Source organism: Nansenia antarctica (genome assembly GCF_963989245.1).
Source record: "Nansenia antarctica genome assembly, chromosome: 20".
Lineage (NCBI taxonomy): Eukaryota > Metazoa > Chordata > Actinopteri > Argentiniformes > Microstomatidae > Nansenia > Nansenia antarctica.
The window spans coordinates 15,780,012-15,792,535 of record NC_137693.1 but is presented as its reverse complement, the minus strand read 5'-3'; the positions used below and the strand labels follow the sequence as shown (position 1 = coordinate 15,792,535).

The 12,524-nt window shown below is 46.9% G+C and overlaps 2 protein-coding genes across 2 annotated transcripts in view; one reads left to right on the top strand and one right to left on the bottom strand.

Moving 5' to 3' along the window:
* The window catches only part of zzef1 (zinc finger, ZZ-type with EF hand domain 1), a gene marked incomplete at both ends in the record, with an annotated part of 57,761 nt that extends 50,073 nt beyond the window's left edge, over window positions 1-7,688 (bottom strand). The window contains 11 exons of the mRNA XM_080549458.1: window positions 78-183; window positions 910-1,055; window positions 1,210-1,301; window positions 1,519-1,617; window positions 2,130-2,308; window positions 2,535-2,651; window positions 3,048-3,258; window positions 4,238-4,621; window positions 5,031-5,225; window positions 5,536-5,680; window positions 7,236-7,688. Coding sequence (XP_080405584.1) covers window positions 78-183; window positions 910-1,055; window positions 1,210-1,301; window positions 1,519-1,617; window positions 2,130-2,308; window positions 2,535-2,651; window positions 3,048-3,258; window positions 4,238-4,621; window positions 5,031-5,225; window positions 5,536-5,680; window positions 7,236-7,688 — 2,127 coding nt within the window. The remainder of the gene's footprint in view (window positions 1-77; window positions 184-909; window positions 1,056-1,209; window positions 1,302-1,518; window positions 1,618-2,129; window positions 2,309-2,534; window positions 2,652-3,047; window positions 3,259-4,237; window positions 4,622-5,030; window positions 5,226-5,535; window positions 5,681-7,235) is intronic.
* Window positions 7,689-8,545: 857 nt separating this feature from the next.
* Window positions 8,546-12,280, top strand: cyb5d2 (cytochrome b5 domain containing 2). Its single transcript, XM_080549821.1, has 4 exons — window positions 8,546-8,940; window positions 9,854-9,994; window positions 10,482-10,668; window positions 11,853-12,280. Exons 1-4 carry the CDS (start codon window positions 8,670-8,672, stop codon window positions 12,019-12,021), a joined length of 768 nt encoding a protein of 255 aa, XP_080405947.1. The 5' UTR covers window positions 8,546-8,669; the 3' UTR covers window positions 12,022-12,280.
* The last annotated feature ends 244 nt before the right edge of the window (window positions 12,281-12,524 follow it).

The window sequence follows — 12,524 nt, the reverse complement described above, 5'->3', positions numbered from 1 at the left end:
AGAGAGAAACTTCAGATGTGACAAAATGGGAAAAAAACGAGTGCGAGCCGCCACACAGGAGGGATAGTAGCAGGTACCTTGGCAACGCGACACTGCTGCAGTTTGATCTCCACGTCGTTCCAGTCGTCCTCCAGCTCAAACCAGCCGATGGGCTCGTCCTCCACCTGCGTCGCCATCCTCACACTGCAGTCACATGATGAATGGTCCATGGATAAATAGACTGACTTATATAGCGCCTTATTCCAAAGCGCTTTACAACAGCCTCTCATTCACACGTTCACACACACATTCACACACCGATGGCGGCAAGCTACCATGCAAGGCGCCGGCCCGCTCACTGTGAGCAATTTGGGGTTCAGTGTCTTGCCCAAGGACACTTCCACATGCGGCCAGCCGGGGCTCGAACCGCCGATCTGCCAACCTTGCGATCATTAGACGGCGGTTCTACCTCCTGAGACACAGCCGCCCCAATAGCCGCCCCAAACACGGTGTCACTCATTCACATGGACGTCATTCCACACTGACAGAGATTATTCAAGACACAGCAACATGGAGAACTGTCTGTACTGTTCTGTCTACACTAATGAAAACACTGACATGAAAACACTGACATGAAAACACTGACATGAAGACACTGACATGAAGACACTGACATGAAGACACTGACATGAAGACACTGACATGAAGACACTGACATGGAGTTAGAATGAACAGACAGAACACAAACAAGACGAATGTCAAAGTACAAGTGCATTATGGTAAAGTGGCAAATTCCCACAAGTTTGGGAAACTTTCCGATCATTTCCAAAGTTTCCATATGGGTTTCAATACGGAATCTTTGGACATTATCGGAAGGTTTCCCAAACTTACGGCAATTTTGCGACCCTATCGCTCAGGGAAAGTCCTTACTTGTCTTGTACAAATTCCTTGTAGTCCTTGAAGTCCCACGAGTCGTATTTTTTAAACCTCTTGAAGTGCTTCTCTGCATCGAAGGTGTCTCCTTCATTGTAGGCAAACACCAGACCACACTTTGCTCCGATGGCTCCTTTACGTACCTGATACAGCACACAGAGAGGTGCAGGGAGTCAAAACAAACAAGGGAAATGACTCAGAGGAGAAAATTCACCATTGTGAAGAATCCAGGACTCTCAGTAAAGAATGGTGCAGGTGGAAGGGACACAGAACAGAGATGAAGAGACGGAGGCTCACTTTGATCTTCATCTGCGTGACCTGGAAGTTGCTCTGGTCCTCTGTGGACAGAATCACGCTGGCGTTCTTCTTGCCACTTTCCGTGAGAAATCCTACAGAGAAATAAAATGTAATTAAGAATCATCATTTGATCTGTACTCAGACAAATAGCAACGGTGGGTGTTCTTACCGAAGCAGAATCACTACTGTGGTACTGAGGTCCAGAGACTAACACAGACATTATAAAAACTACACTTTGGATCAAAAAGCGTTTTAAAACAGGTGTGTTCCCAGTAGGGTTAGACAGAGAGAGAGGGGTTGTGGCGGTACCGTCGCCCGTGGCCGGTTCTGTCAGCATGTTCTCTGGTCCAGACTTCTCCTCCTTGCCCTTCACATCACAGGCCTGCAGCTGCAGCTGGAGGGGCTTCCCTGGGCCGCGGCACAGCAACAACAACAACAACAACAACAACAACAACAACACACTTCAGAAACACTTCAGGAGGAAGTCAACCAACAACCAACCATGGATGTGTTTTATGCTGTGCATGCTTTTCTTAACACTAGAACAGCCAGTGAGTAGACATTTTTTTTATATCTTTGCACTCGATAACATTTCGGGACCCTCCTTTCATGACTTTTCCTAGATATGTGCGTTCTACCACCCAGTATCCTTACATTTTCAAAATCACATCAGGATAAGCTAGTATGAAGTATTTTGCCGTTTGTCTGTGTAGGAGGCAGGCTAATTTACAAGACGGCCAACTAGCGGTCGTTGTGAGTAAATTGCAGCTTACCAATGTAAAGTCTATGGTCATTTGACCCCCGAGACGGCTCTTATAGTAGGTAAACAAGGCAGGGCTGTTCTAGTGTTAAAGACAGAGAGGGTAGAGGGTTGAGGCTGTTCTAGTGTTAAAGACAGAGAGGGTAGAGGGTTGAGGTACCGTTCCGGTACAGCAGGCGGAGTCTGACAGAGGACATGGCGGAGATGAGGGAGGAGGCTCGGTACTCAGACTCCAGGTGCTCGCTGATGCCTGACAAGGACTGGAGCACTTTGGCCACACTGCCCCTGGCCAGGGCAAAGGCCAGCAGGGTCAGCTCAGCATCAGGGGTCACACAGCAGCTAGAGCAGGGCAGGAGAGAGAGAGACATGGGTGAAATATTGAATGAAGGAGAGAGACATTGAGAAAGTGGGACCGATATTGTGTACGTTATGTTATGTTGGCGGTGTGTGTGTGTGTGTGTGTGTGTGTGTGTGTGTGTGTGTGTGTGAGTGTGAGTGTGAGTGTGAGTGTGTGCGTGTGCTCGTGTTGAGGTGTAAGGATGATATGGCTGCAGGTTGTCCTTACTCTGCTATCCTGAGGAGGAACCCATCCACTTCCGCCAGGATGTTCATGGAGAAGAACTTTGGGAACTCAGTGGACGAAGGCGTTAAGGACAGTGGTGGCATGTGCTGTAAGGCTTTCCTACAGAGACAACCAGATATTATGCTCATTGCTAAAACTAACAAGTCCAAAACACTCGATTACAGAGACGAAAGAGGAACATGACAGTTTCAAAAACAACGACATAAGACCCCATCATAAGCATGACATAAGATTCCTTCACATCACTGACATGACCGACATGTATACTAGATGTATGCATAGATACATAGAGTGTCTGTTGTTGTCTATTTGTTGTCTGATGTTGTCTATTGTGCACTTCGTCGTTTTTGTCATTTGTGTGCTGTACTGAGAACAAATTACACCGGCTTTGGTCGTGTGGCTAACAAACTATCTATCTACACATCTATCTATCTACATATCTATCTATCTATCCATCCATCCATCTTCATGCATGTGAGATGAAACTGGACCCACTGTGTGCTCTGCAGGACGGTCTGGGCCAGGACCGGGTTGGTCTCCATGGAGGCGGTGACCAGGGAGGTGAGGAGGGAGAGGTACCAGATGGCCGAGGCGTCGGACACAGACACCTCTTTGCTCTTGGTGATCTGGTAGCCCAGGGTCTTCAGCCCGTGGATCCGCGTGTCACAGCCGTCACTCAGGCACCGTTTAATGTTGATCTGGATGTCTAGAGGAAACCAACAGGATTAGCACGCTAACGATGCGTAGAACCTTTCTATCATACATAATGGTAAATGGACTGCATTTATATGTTTCCTTTTTTGCTGCTCCAAAGCTGCTCCAAAGCACTTTACAACGGCCTCTCATTCACCCATTCACGCACATATTCACACACCAATGGCGGCAAGCTGCCATGCAAGGCGCCGCCGGAAAGTGTATTTCACATTATTTGGGATATTTTGAACAGAAAATGTTTTAAAAGTCCCCATAAGGATATACTGCCTGACCATCAGCGGACTTTCAACTTGTTCCCATAGCGATAGTATTGTGGTCAGAACTTATGAACGCGGTACCGTTACTGAGGGTGAATATCCTATGCTAATATTATTAGCGCCAAGCAGCCAGGCTTAGCAGATTTTTTCTTAGACTAAGAAACCCAAATGATGAATGGTGAAACCCCAAATAAGACTGTTGCATAAAAATTAAGACTGACTTATTTTTAGGTTAGAAAGTTATCTAAGTTGGCTAAGCTTGACTTAAGAGCTGTGTTGCTATGGGAACGAGTCAGTTGAAAAAGTGTTTTAATGCAAAACGACTGAATAGCCTGCACATTGCGTATGATTTAGCTACGATTAACGTTACTCGTAGCTGGCAACCCCATGGTTTATGGAGCAGTTTGGTTTTGTTTGTCAAGTAGCTAGCTAGCCCCATAGCTCAAGCTAGGCATCAGTTATGGGGCTAGTAGCTAGCTAACACTGTAACTTCAGTGCGATAAACTACTTCACTAGTTGTTTTTTCTCCTGTCAAGTGTCTTATTTTACCTAGAATGCATTGCGTGACAGGCTATCTAAGTCAGTCTTACTTTAGTCACTCATACGTCAGCAAGACTGACTTAAAGTGAGAGCTAAGTCTAAGACTGGCTCTATCTTTATGCACCCGGGCCCATGGTGTAGTGGACAGTGAGGTCCAGGCAGACAGTGACTTACAGGGGTGTGTGATGTTGGCGTTCTCCAGGAGGGCCACGTAGCCGGTGACGTTGCTGGGGATGCGTACGTCCCTGATCTCCTGCAGGGAGCGCCGGTTCTTCCCCACGGCCACGGACACCAGCTGGGGCATGTAGCTGTGGTCGTTAGACGCCACGGCGATGGCCAGGCGCCTCAGCACCACGTCAGGCTTCATCTTCAGCCTTATCCAATGAGAGCGGGCGCTTCCGTCCGACTGCCAGAAAGACACAGTCTCTCCGTTGGACATCTTGTGGATGTCGACGGCGTTGGATGAAGCTTCTATGAAGCTGTAGCACTGGGTGACCACCTTCACTTTGTCCACCTCGGGGTCGCAGGTCAACTCTGCCCTGTACTGGATGTCCAAGTCTGAGGAGAAGAAGTCGGAATGAGGCCGAATGAATTCGCCAGAGCGGCAAAACACAAAATGTGAATTATTATATGATATTATGGTAAATGGACTGCACTTATATAGCGCCTTTTTTGCTGCTCCAAAGCTGCTCCAAAGCGCTTTACAACGGCCTCTCATTCCCCCATTCACACACACATTCACACACCAATGGCGGCAAGCTACCATGCAAGGCGCCGGCCCGCTCACTGGGAGCAATTTTGGGGTTCAGTGTCTTGCCCAAGAACACTTCGACATGTGGCCACCCGGGGCTCGAACCGCTGATCTGCCAACCTTGTGATCATTAGAGGGCGACTCTACCTCCTGCGCCACAGCCGCCACGTATTATAATATGATGATGGTCAAAGCCAGCTTCGTTTCTGTGTTTACCTTTCTCCTTCTGGAGGAGGAACTCCAGGAAGTCCTGTACAACAGTGGACCTCATGGTGCAGATGCTGTTGTAGCCCTCTAAGACAGGGAAAGGGATGGCACTGCTTGGGATACGGTTCCTATGTAGAAATTTCAGGATCTTTGAGGCGTGCGCCCCTAACCGGTCTTTGGACTTGGAGAATATGTCAACAAATCCTGAAACGAGATGAGGGGGGGAAGAAAATGTTGGAACCATCACGCGTTGGAATACAATACACCTCCCAACTAACGATGAGTCCCCCTGTAAATGGTTTCTTCAGCATTATCCAGCCCATCCTCATGTACTGTTCCTCCTGCTTCTTCAACATGCTCACAGTCATCAACCGGGCAAAACTCACACGCATCACCAACACTGCTGCCAGGATAACTGGACTCCCCACACCCAACCTCACAGCACTAAACAACAGGGCCATCTCAGGCATCGCAACCACAATAGAACAGTCAACAACGGATGTGTTTGTCCTACCTGGGGTAAGGGTGCATGCTTGGAGCTGTCTGATCACATGACTCAGCTCTCCTTGTAGATTGGCCCCGTTGGAGTTCTTCAGAGCGTTCAACATGTTCTCCACGTCCACGACGCCATCTCCTTCTGCATCAAACTGCCCAAAGGCCTGGGAGAGGGCACAGAAGAGAACATTTAAAATAGATATATTTGCTTATAGTCCACTGGATACCCCAAAAACCTAGAGACTTGGTTGATAACATAAAATACGTATATGTTACGGTACATGTGGGAATACGGTACATGTGGGAAAACTAGGGTTAGGGTTAGGGTTAGGTGCTACGTCGACTTGGTACATGCTGGCATGTCTAACCCTAACCCTAATCCTATCCCTATCCCTAACCCTACCCCTAACCCCAACCCTAACCTTAACCGTAGCACCCTAGCACCTAACCCTAACACTAGTTTTTTGTACCATATTCCCACATGTACCGTAACATATATATTTGCTTATAGTCCACTGGCTAGTGGCTACCCAAAAGCCTAGAGACTTGGGTGATGGGGTATAATATGTATACAGTGTATACTGTCATCAACACCTTTGCCTGGATTTACCTGACCAAAAATAACAGGTGTAGAATCAATACAATGATTTCAAATATATCTGCATGTGCTGGAGAATCATCAGCATTTGTTTTCAGTTGTTTTTTTTGTTCTGCCCTAGGCCTAACCTGTTCTTTTCACATGAGGCGGACACATTTGACAGGTAACGCTTATTGTGGATCCCACTGTGAGTTCGGGTCCCATTCAACAGCTCTATAACTCCACTTTACCGCAGGCCTGTGTGCACACAATGTCCTGACACCTCTGTCCAGAGATAAAGGCCAGCTAAACGTGGTCATTCATTACAGAGGACCTGTTTATCTACGCGTGACTTCACATGAAAAAACACTAAAGCGACATGCTGTTTAGTAATGGAAAAGACCCAAGACCTGATAGTATGACTAACAAGCACAAGGGGGTTAGTTAGTTATGCAACTGACAGCAGAACATCTCTACTTTCAATCTGATCAGGGAGCAGCTAATATAAACACCTACAAGAATGAACTGCATCGATCACCACTGTAGTCAAACAGAGTCTCATCATCATGCAATAAGATTAGATTAAACCCAATCACTCTGGGTCATTCTGCTATTCCAATGCCTGGCTGGCTGGTGTTTCACTGGGGGGTAAGCAAGAGTGCTTACACAATATCTGTTGACATTCCGATCCACTAAAAATACCAATCTACTGGTCTACAGAGGACCGGGGCTGACAACTTGTTTTGCAAGATGACTTGAAGGCACATCGTGATCTTAGAATGATAAGGTTCTATCTCCGTTTAGAATGATAAGGTTCTATCTCCGTTTAGAATGATAAGGTTCTATCTCCGTTTAGAATGAGAAGGTTCTATCTCCGTTTAGAATGAGAAGGTTCTATCTCCGTTTAGGGCAGTTCAGAGATATTGAGCGTCAAAGTTTTACATTCCATTATGTTTTGTGAGATGGAACCTTTGTATTTTATTAATTACTAACTCAAAAATGTCAACATTTTAATAATCCTTAAACACCACACAGGCATCAATAAACACCTAATAGATCAGATTATGTAAAAAAACTCAATTTTGACAAAAACGGAGATAGAACCTTAGAATTCTAAGCTCACGATATGTATATAATCGTACCTCTTCGCACTCGTCCCGGGGGGCGTCCCGGCCCTCCAGCATCTCGCAGAACTGCTCCATGTTGACGGCCTCCTCCCCCCGGCCCAGGCGGTCCTCCAGCCAGCGGACCAGCACGCCCTCGTTCCCGGCCAGCACCGTCTCTGGCAGGGCCGCCCCGGAGTCACTGATGCGGGCCGCCGCCTCCCGCAGCTTCACCTGCTCCAGCAGGACCCCCGGGGTGGGGGGGCCGCAGCCCCCGGGCACCAGAGGGTTAGTACCGGAGCTTCTCCCTCCCGATCCGGACCCTCCACCACCACTTCCCACGCCGATGTACGTGGCCGCAGAGGCCGGGCTGCCCTCCTCCCCTCCGCACCCCCCCCCCGGGGCAGACCTCTCCGTCTCCCCCTCCTCCTCCTCGCCGCTCCCCCCACCTCCTCCTCCTCCTCCTCCTCCTCCGCTCTCTGCGTTCCCCATGATCGGTCAACAAATGCTGCCTTGAGTGGATCTAATCAACCAGACGCCTCGGTTACAGATCGACGCCTTGATCTGTCCACATGCCTCGGTTACAAAAACTGTTATTCACAGGGTTCACACACTCCCCGGTAGGAGGGCTCGGTCCAGCGGAAGGAATGAGAGGTACTAACCGGCCTTACCTGTACCCTAACCCTAACCCTAGGTTAGTTAATATTCTGTTAAACGTTATTCACAGGGTTCCCGTTCTCCCGGTAGGTAGGAGTCAGGTTGGGTGTTAGACGGGCTTGAGGATCCCTCAACACAGCCCTGTTGGTTCTTTTCTGTCCGTTCCGTTTGACGTTCACTACCGCATTGACGTACGGTTACGTGCCCTGCGCGAGACAAGCTTGCTACGTCATCACTGTCTCCACCAGTAAGCCACGCCCCTTAACTCACTGTCTCCACCAGTAAGCCACGCCCCTTAACTCACTGTCTCCACCAGTAAGCCACGCCCCTTAACTCTCTGTCTCCACCAGTAAGCCACGCCCCTTAACTCTCTGTCTCCACCAGTAAGCATTCACTACCGCATTGACGTACGGTCACGTGCTGATAGTGTTAGGTCACGTGACAGAATGTGGACGCTAGGAATAATTAATTCTACAAAAATAACATGCTACTACAATATCAAATGCACTTTCTTTTGTGGCATTTCTATGACAATATATATATTGTTACATTTCAACATAAAAATATACCTCTATGTGTTTTTTTTTAAGTGTTGTATTATTTTGCTGGCACGAGACAAGCTTGCTACGTCATCACTGTCAACAGGGAAACTGTCAGGGACCCGACGCGCATGCGCTGAGATGACACCGGGAAAAAATGAGCTCCGCTTTCTTCTGTTATTATATAATAATGCTCCTAAACGGGAGGACATGTCACTCGCACGACATTAGGAACCTCCGCGAAGGCTAAACTGGATGTAGTCTATGTCTAGGCATAATGTTGGGATATGTTATTGCGTTTATCTCCGTATTAGTGGCAATTCTGATACTGCCCCGCGATTGGGCCACAATCACATCAATCACCGGTAACGACCAATCACCGCCTCCTCCAGGTCCACCTGCGCCCAGGCTCCTCAGCAGACAGGAGCTGTCTCTGCACACCGGAGAGGACAGCACAGACATCTACCTGGCCATACTAGGACAGGTTTATAATGTGGAAAAGGGTCGGAATCACTACGGACCTGGTGGTGGCTATCATTTCTTTGCAGGTGATTTTATTTTTCCATAGTAGTGGTGTCTGTCTGTCTGTCTGTCTGTCTGTCTGTCTGTCAGTCAGATCATCTCAAAGCCTTAGATGAATGACCAGGTTAAGCCCTAGGTTAGATGAATGACCAGGTTAAGCCCTAGGTTAGATGAATGGACAGGTTAAGCCCTAGGTTAGATGAATGACCAGGTTAAGCCCTAGGTTAGATGAATGGCCAGGTTAAGCCCTAGGTTAGATGAATGACCAGGTTAAGCCCTAGGTTAGATGAATGGCCAGGTTAAGCCCTAGGTTAGATGAATGACCAGGTTAAGCCCTAGGTTAGATGAATGACCAGGTTAAGCCCTAGGTTAGATGAATGGCCAGGTTAAGCCCTAGGTTAGATGAATGACCAGGTTAAGCCCTAGGTTAGATGAATGGACAGGTTAAGCCCTAGGTTAGATGAATGACCAGGTTAAGCCCTAGGTTAGATGAATGGCCAGGTTAAGCCCTACATAGGCTAAATGCCATGTTTTTAACCTTTCCACTGTATACTATAGTAACCACGTCTGGCATTGTAGACGCAACTCTGTATCTTTAAAATATACCGATCTTTTGAGAACATTAGGCTAGATTTTACAACTATGCCATGGAGATGGATACTTGATATGACTTTGTGATTGATGGCAAACAGCAACATAGATTAGAGACACAGCGAGAGACTCGATAAGATTCGACTTCCATACACCTTGGGCCAGTTTCACAGACAAGGCTTAAGCCTAATCCAGGACTAAAAAGCATCTTCAATGGAGATTTTACATTGAAAGTGTGATTTAGTCCAGGACTAGGCTTAAGCCTTGTCTGTGAAACCGGCCCCTTATGTTTTATTTAGACATATCAAGCTCTTCTGATGACTTTGGACTTTGGACATCTCCCTGCAGGTAGAGATGCGTCGCTGGCCTTTGTCACGGGGGATTTCACAGACCCCGGGCTGACAGATGACGTGTCCCGTCTGTCCCCCTCTCAGGTGGTGGCTCTGTACGACTGGCTGGCCTTCTACCAGAAGGACTACACACCTGTGGGTAGGTGTCATGAAGTCACATGTCAGGCTGATACAATGAACGTGTTGATGATAATGGTTGGCATTGCACAGTAGGCCAATAGAACTACAGCCATATATTATGGTAAATGGACTGCACTTATATAGCGCCTTTGTTGCTGCTCCAAAGCGCTTTACAACGGCCTCTCATTCACCCATTCACACACACATTCACACACCAATGGCGGCAAGCTACCATGCAAGGCGCCGGCCCACTCACTGGGAGCAATTTGGGGTTCAGTGTCTTGCCCAAGGACACTTCGACATGTGGCCAGCCGGGGCTCGAACCGCCGACCTTGCGATCATTAGACGGCGACTCTACCTCCTGAGACACAGCCGCCCCCAATGGTTGGCATCGCACAGCAGTAGGCCTATAGAACTACAGCCATATATTATGGTGGACATGAACATGTTTCATAAGAGCATTTTATGCAGTATTTCCTCAAATGTCTGTCAACTCTGTGTTTCAGGACGGCTGGTCGGGCAGTTCTACCGTGCTAACGGCCAGGCCACAGAGGCCCTGAGGCAGGTGGAAGCCTCGCTGGCAGAGGGACAGAGACTCAAGGCCCTGGCCCAGGCTGAGAACCAGTACCTCCCTGCCTGCAACTCAGAGTGGAGCGCAGCCCGGGGGGGGAGGGTGTGGTGCTCCACTAAGAGGTACTGACTGAACCCGTCTGTTAAGGATAAACCTTATGCATGTAGTCACACATGTAGTCACACATTGAAATCGAGGCAACTAATACCTACTGCCATATTTCCTTATTGAACAATATCATACACTAGGGGGCGCCAGCTTATCGTTTCTGGTAAAGTTCTGGGTAGAATTGATTGATTGATTGATTGAAGACTTTATTAGAAGATTTGCAGAAGTAGGTACATGAAAGTACATATTACATACAAGGTCAACTAACAGGATAAAAACCCAAGAAAGCCACTGGCTTATTTCAATTGGGGTCCTTGATTCTCAATTCATCGTTACATGTAAGACAGACAAAAATAACTAGTACTATCTACAAGATAATACAGACAAATAACTAGTACTATCTACAAGATAAACATACATCCATCATGGGAAGAACAATACAACAAAACATAAGGTATGTACAGCGGGTAGGACAGGTGGGGACATACACCACAGGTGGGGGCGGGGGACAAAACACAAAGTATGTACAGTGGGTAGTTCGGGTCTTTTAATCTGATTTTTGATTTAGAGGGTCCGGAGGGTTACGGATTGCAGCCTCCTGTAAATGTTTTGAGAGTGGTTTTGAAGGTGGGCAGTGTTTTGCACTCCTTTAAGATTATAGGAAGGGCGTTCCACATTTTTACCGCATAGTTTGCAAACGAGTTTAACCCCTTGTTTGTGGAACTAGTTTGTGTTTCTGTAGTTTGTGTTTCTGTTTTGAGTTTGTACTCAACAGTTAGGCGTGGGGTGGTGGGAGGGAGGATAGGGTGACACATTTTTGCTATGTCTTATATTGTTATACACTGTACAATTTGATGCGGTTTGCTAACTGAAAATCAATAAATATATTGTTAAAAAACGACTAAAAAGGTAGCTGAAATGACAATTCATGAGCTTAGTATTACAAGGTTCTATCTCCATTTAGGGTAGTTCAGAGATATTGAGCATCAACGTTTTTACATTCCATTATGTTTTGTGAGATGGAACCTTTGTATTTTATTAATTACTAACTCAAAAATGTCAACATTTTTAAAATAACACCACACAGGCATTAATAAACACCTAATCGATCAGATTATGTAAAAAAACTCAATTTTGACAAATTTAGATAAAACCTTATAATTCTAACGTCACAAATTTCTGGTGTGTGTTTCTTCAGTGGTGGAGTGCACAGAGACTGGGTTGGAGTTCCCAGGATGCTCTTCTCTCCCGGCTCCGGCCGCACTCGCTGTGTGTGTGTCCAAAACCCCTCCGCAGCGGAAAACCCCAACCTGAAAGAGTGTGAGGGCTGCCCCCCTCATGCTGAGTCATGTCCTGTCAGAGAATAGGCCCAGTGTGGCCCGTCCACACGGCTGGCAGATCAACGCCCCAACGAGACTCAGGGACTTACTGGGGGGAGTTGAGTTCCAGCTGACTGAAGAATAAGGCGGCAGCCAGCCAGTCGGACATAACTTAGATTCTTTCAGCGAGTAATTTAGCTCTGAGTGTTTGTATGGCATCTAGTCATGACCAAATTCATGATACGATATGTTAGTGAAAAAGGTGTGACTTCATTGAGCATTGATTAACAAATGACTATGCTGAGGATCTAACGTTTTATACATTACGACTACTAGATGACGAAATAAACAGTTGGTTTTTTTACATGTTTTTGTATTTCTAATTATTAGATGAGATAACAATGTTGTACTGAAACCTCAGGTCAAATCAGACATGTTTTGTGCAAAGTACAAAGAGCAGAAACAGAATTCTCTTCTTATTTTGATGACTTTTATGTAAAGTCGTCCTCCCTCTCTAAAAGGATACGCAGGGAAGAGACAGGCTAGAGATC

Excerpts from the sequence above, each read along its gene's own strand:
- cyb5d2 (XM_080549821.1), top strand. The coding sequence starts at position 8,670 with ATGTTGGGATATGTTATTGCGTTTATCTCCGTATTAGTGGCAATTCTG. Across the intron at positions 8,941-9,853 it reads TGGCTATCATTTCTTTGCAG|GTAGAGATGCGTCGCTGGCC; the intron begins GTGATTTTATTT and ends ATCTCCCTGCAG. Across the intron at positions 9,995-10,481 it reads GAAGGACTACACACCTGTGG|GACGGCTGGTCGGGCAGTTC; the intron begins GTAGGTGTCATG and ends TCTGTGTTTCAG.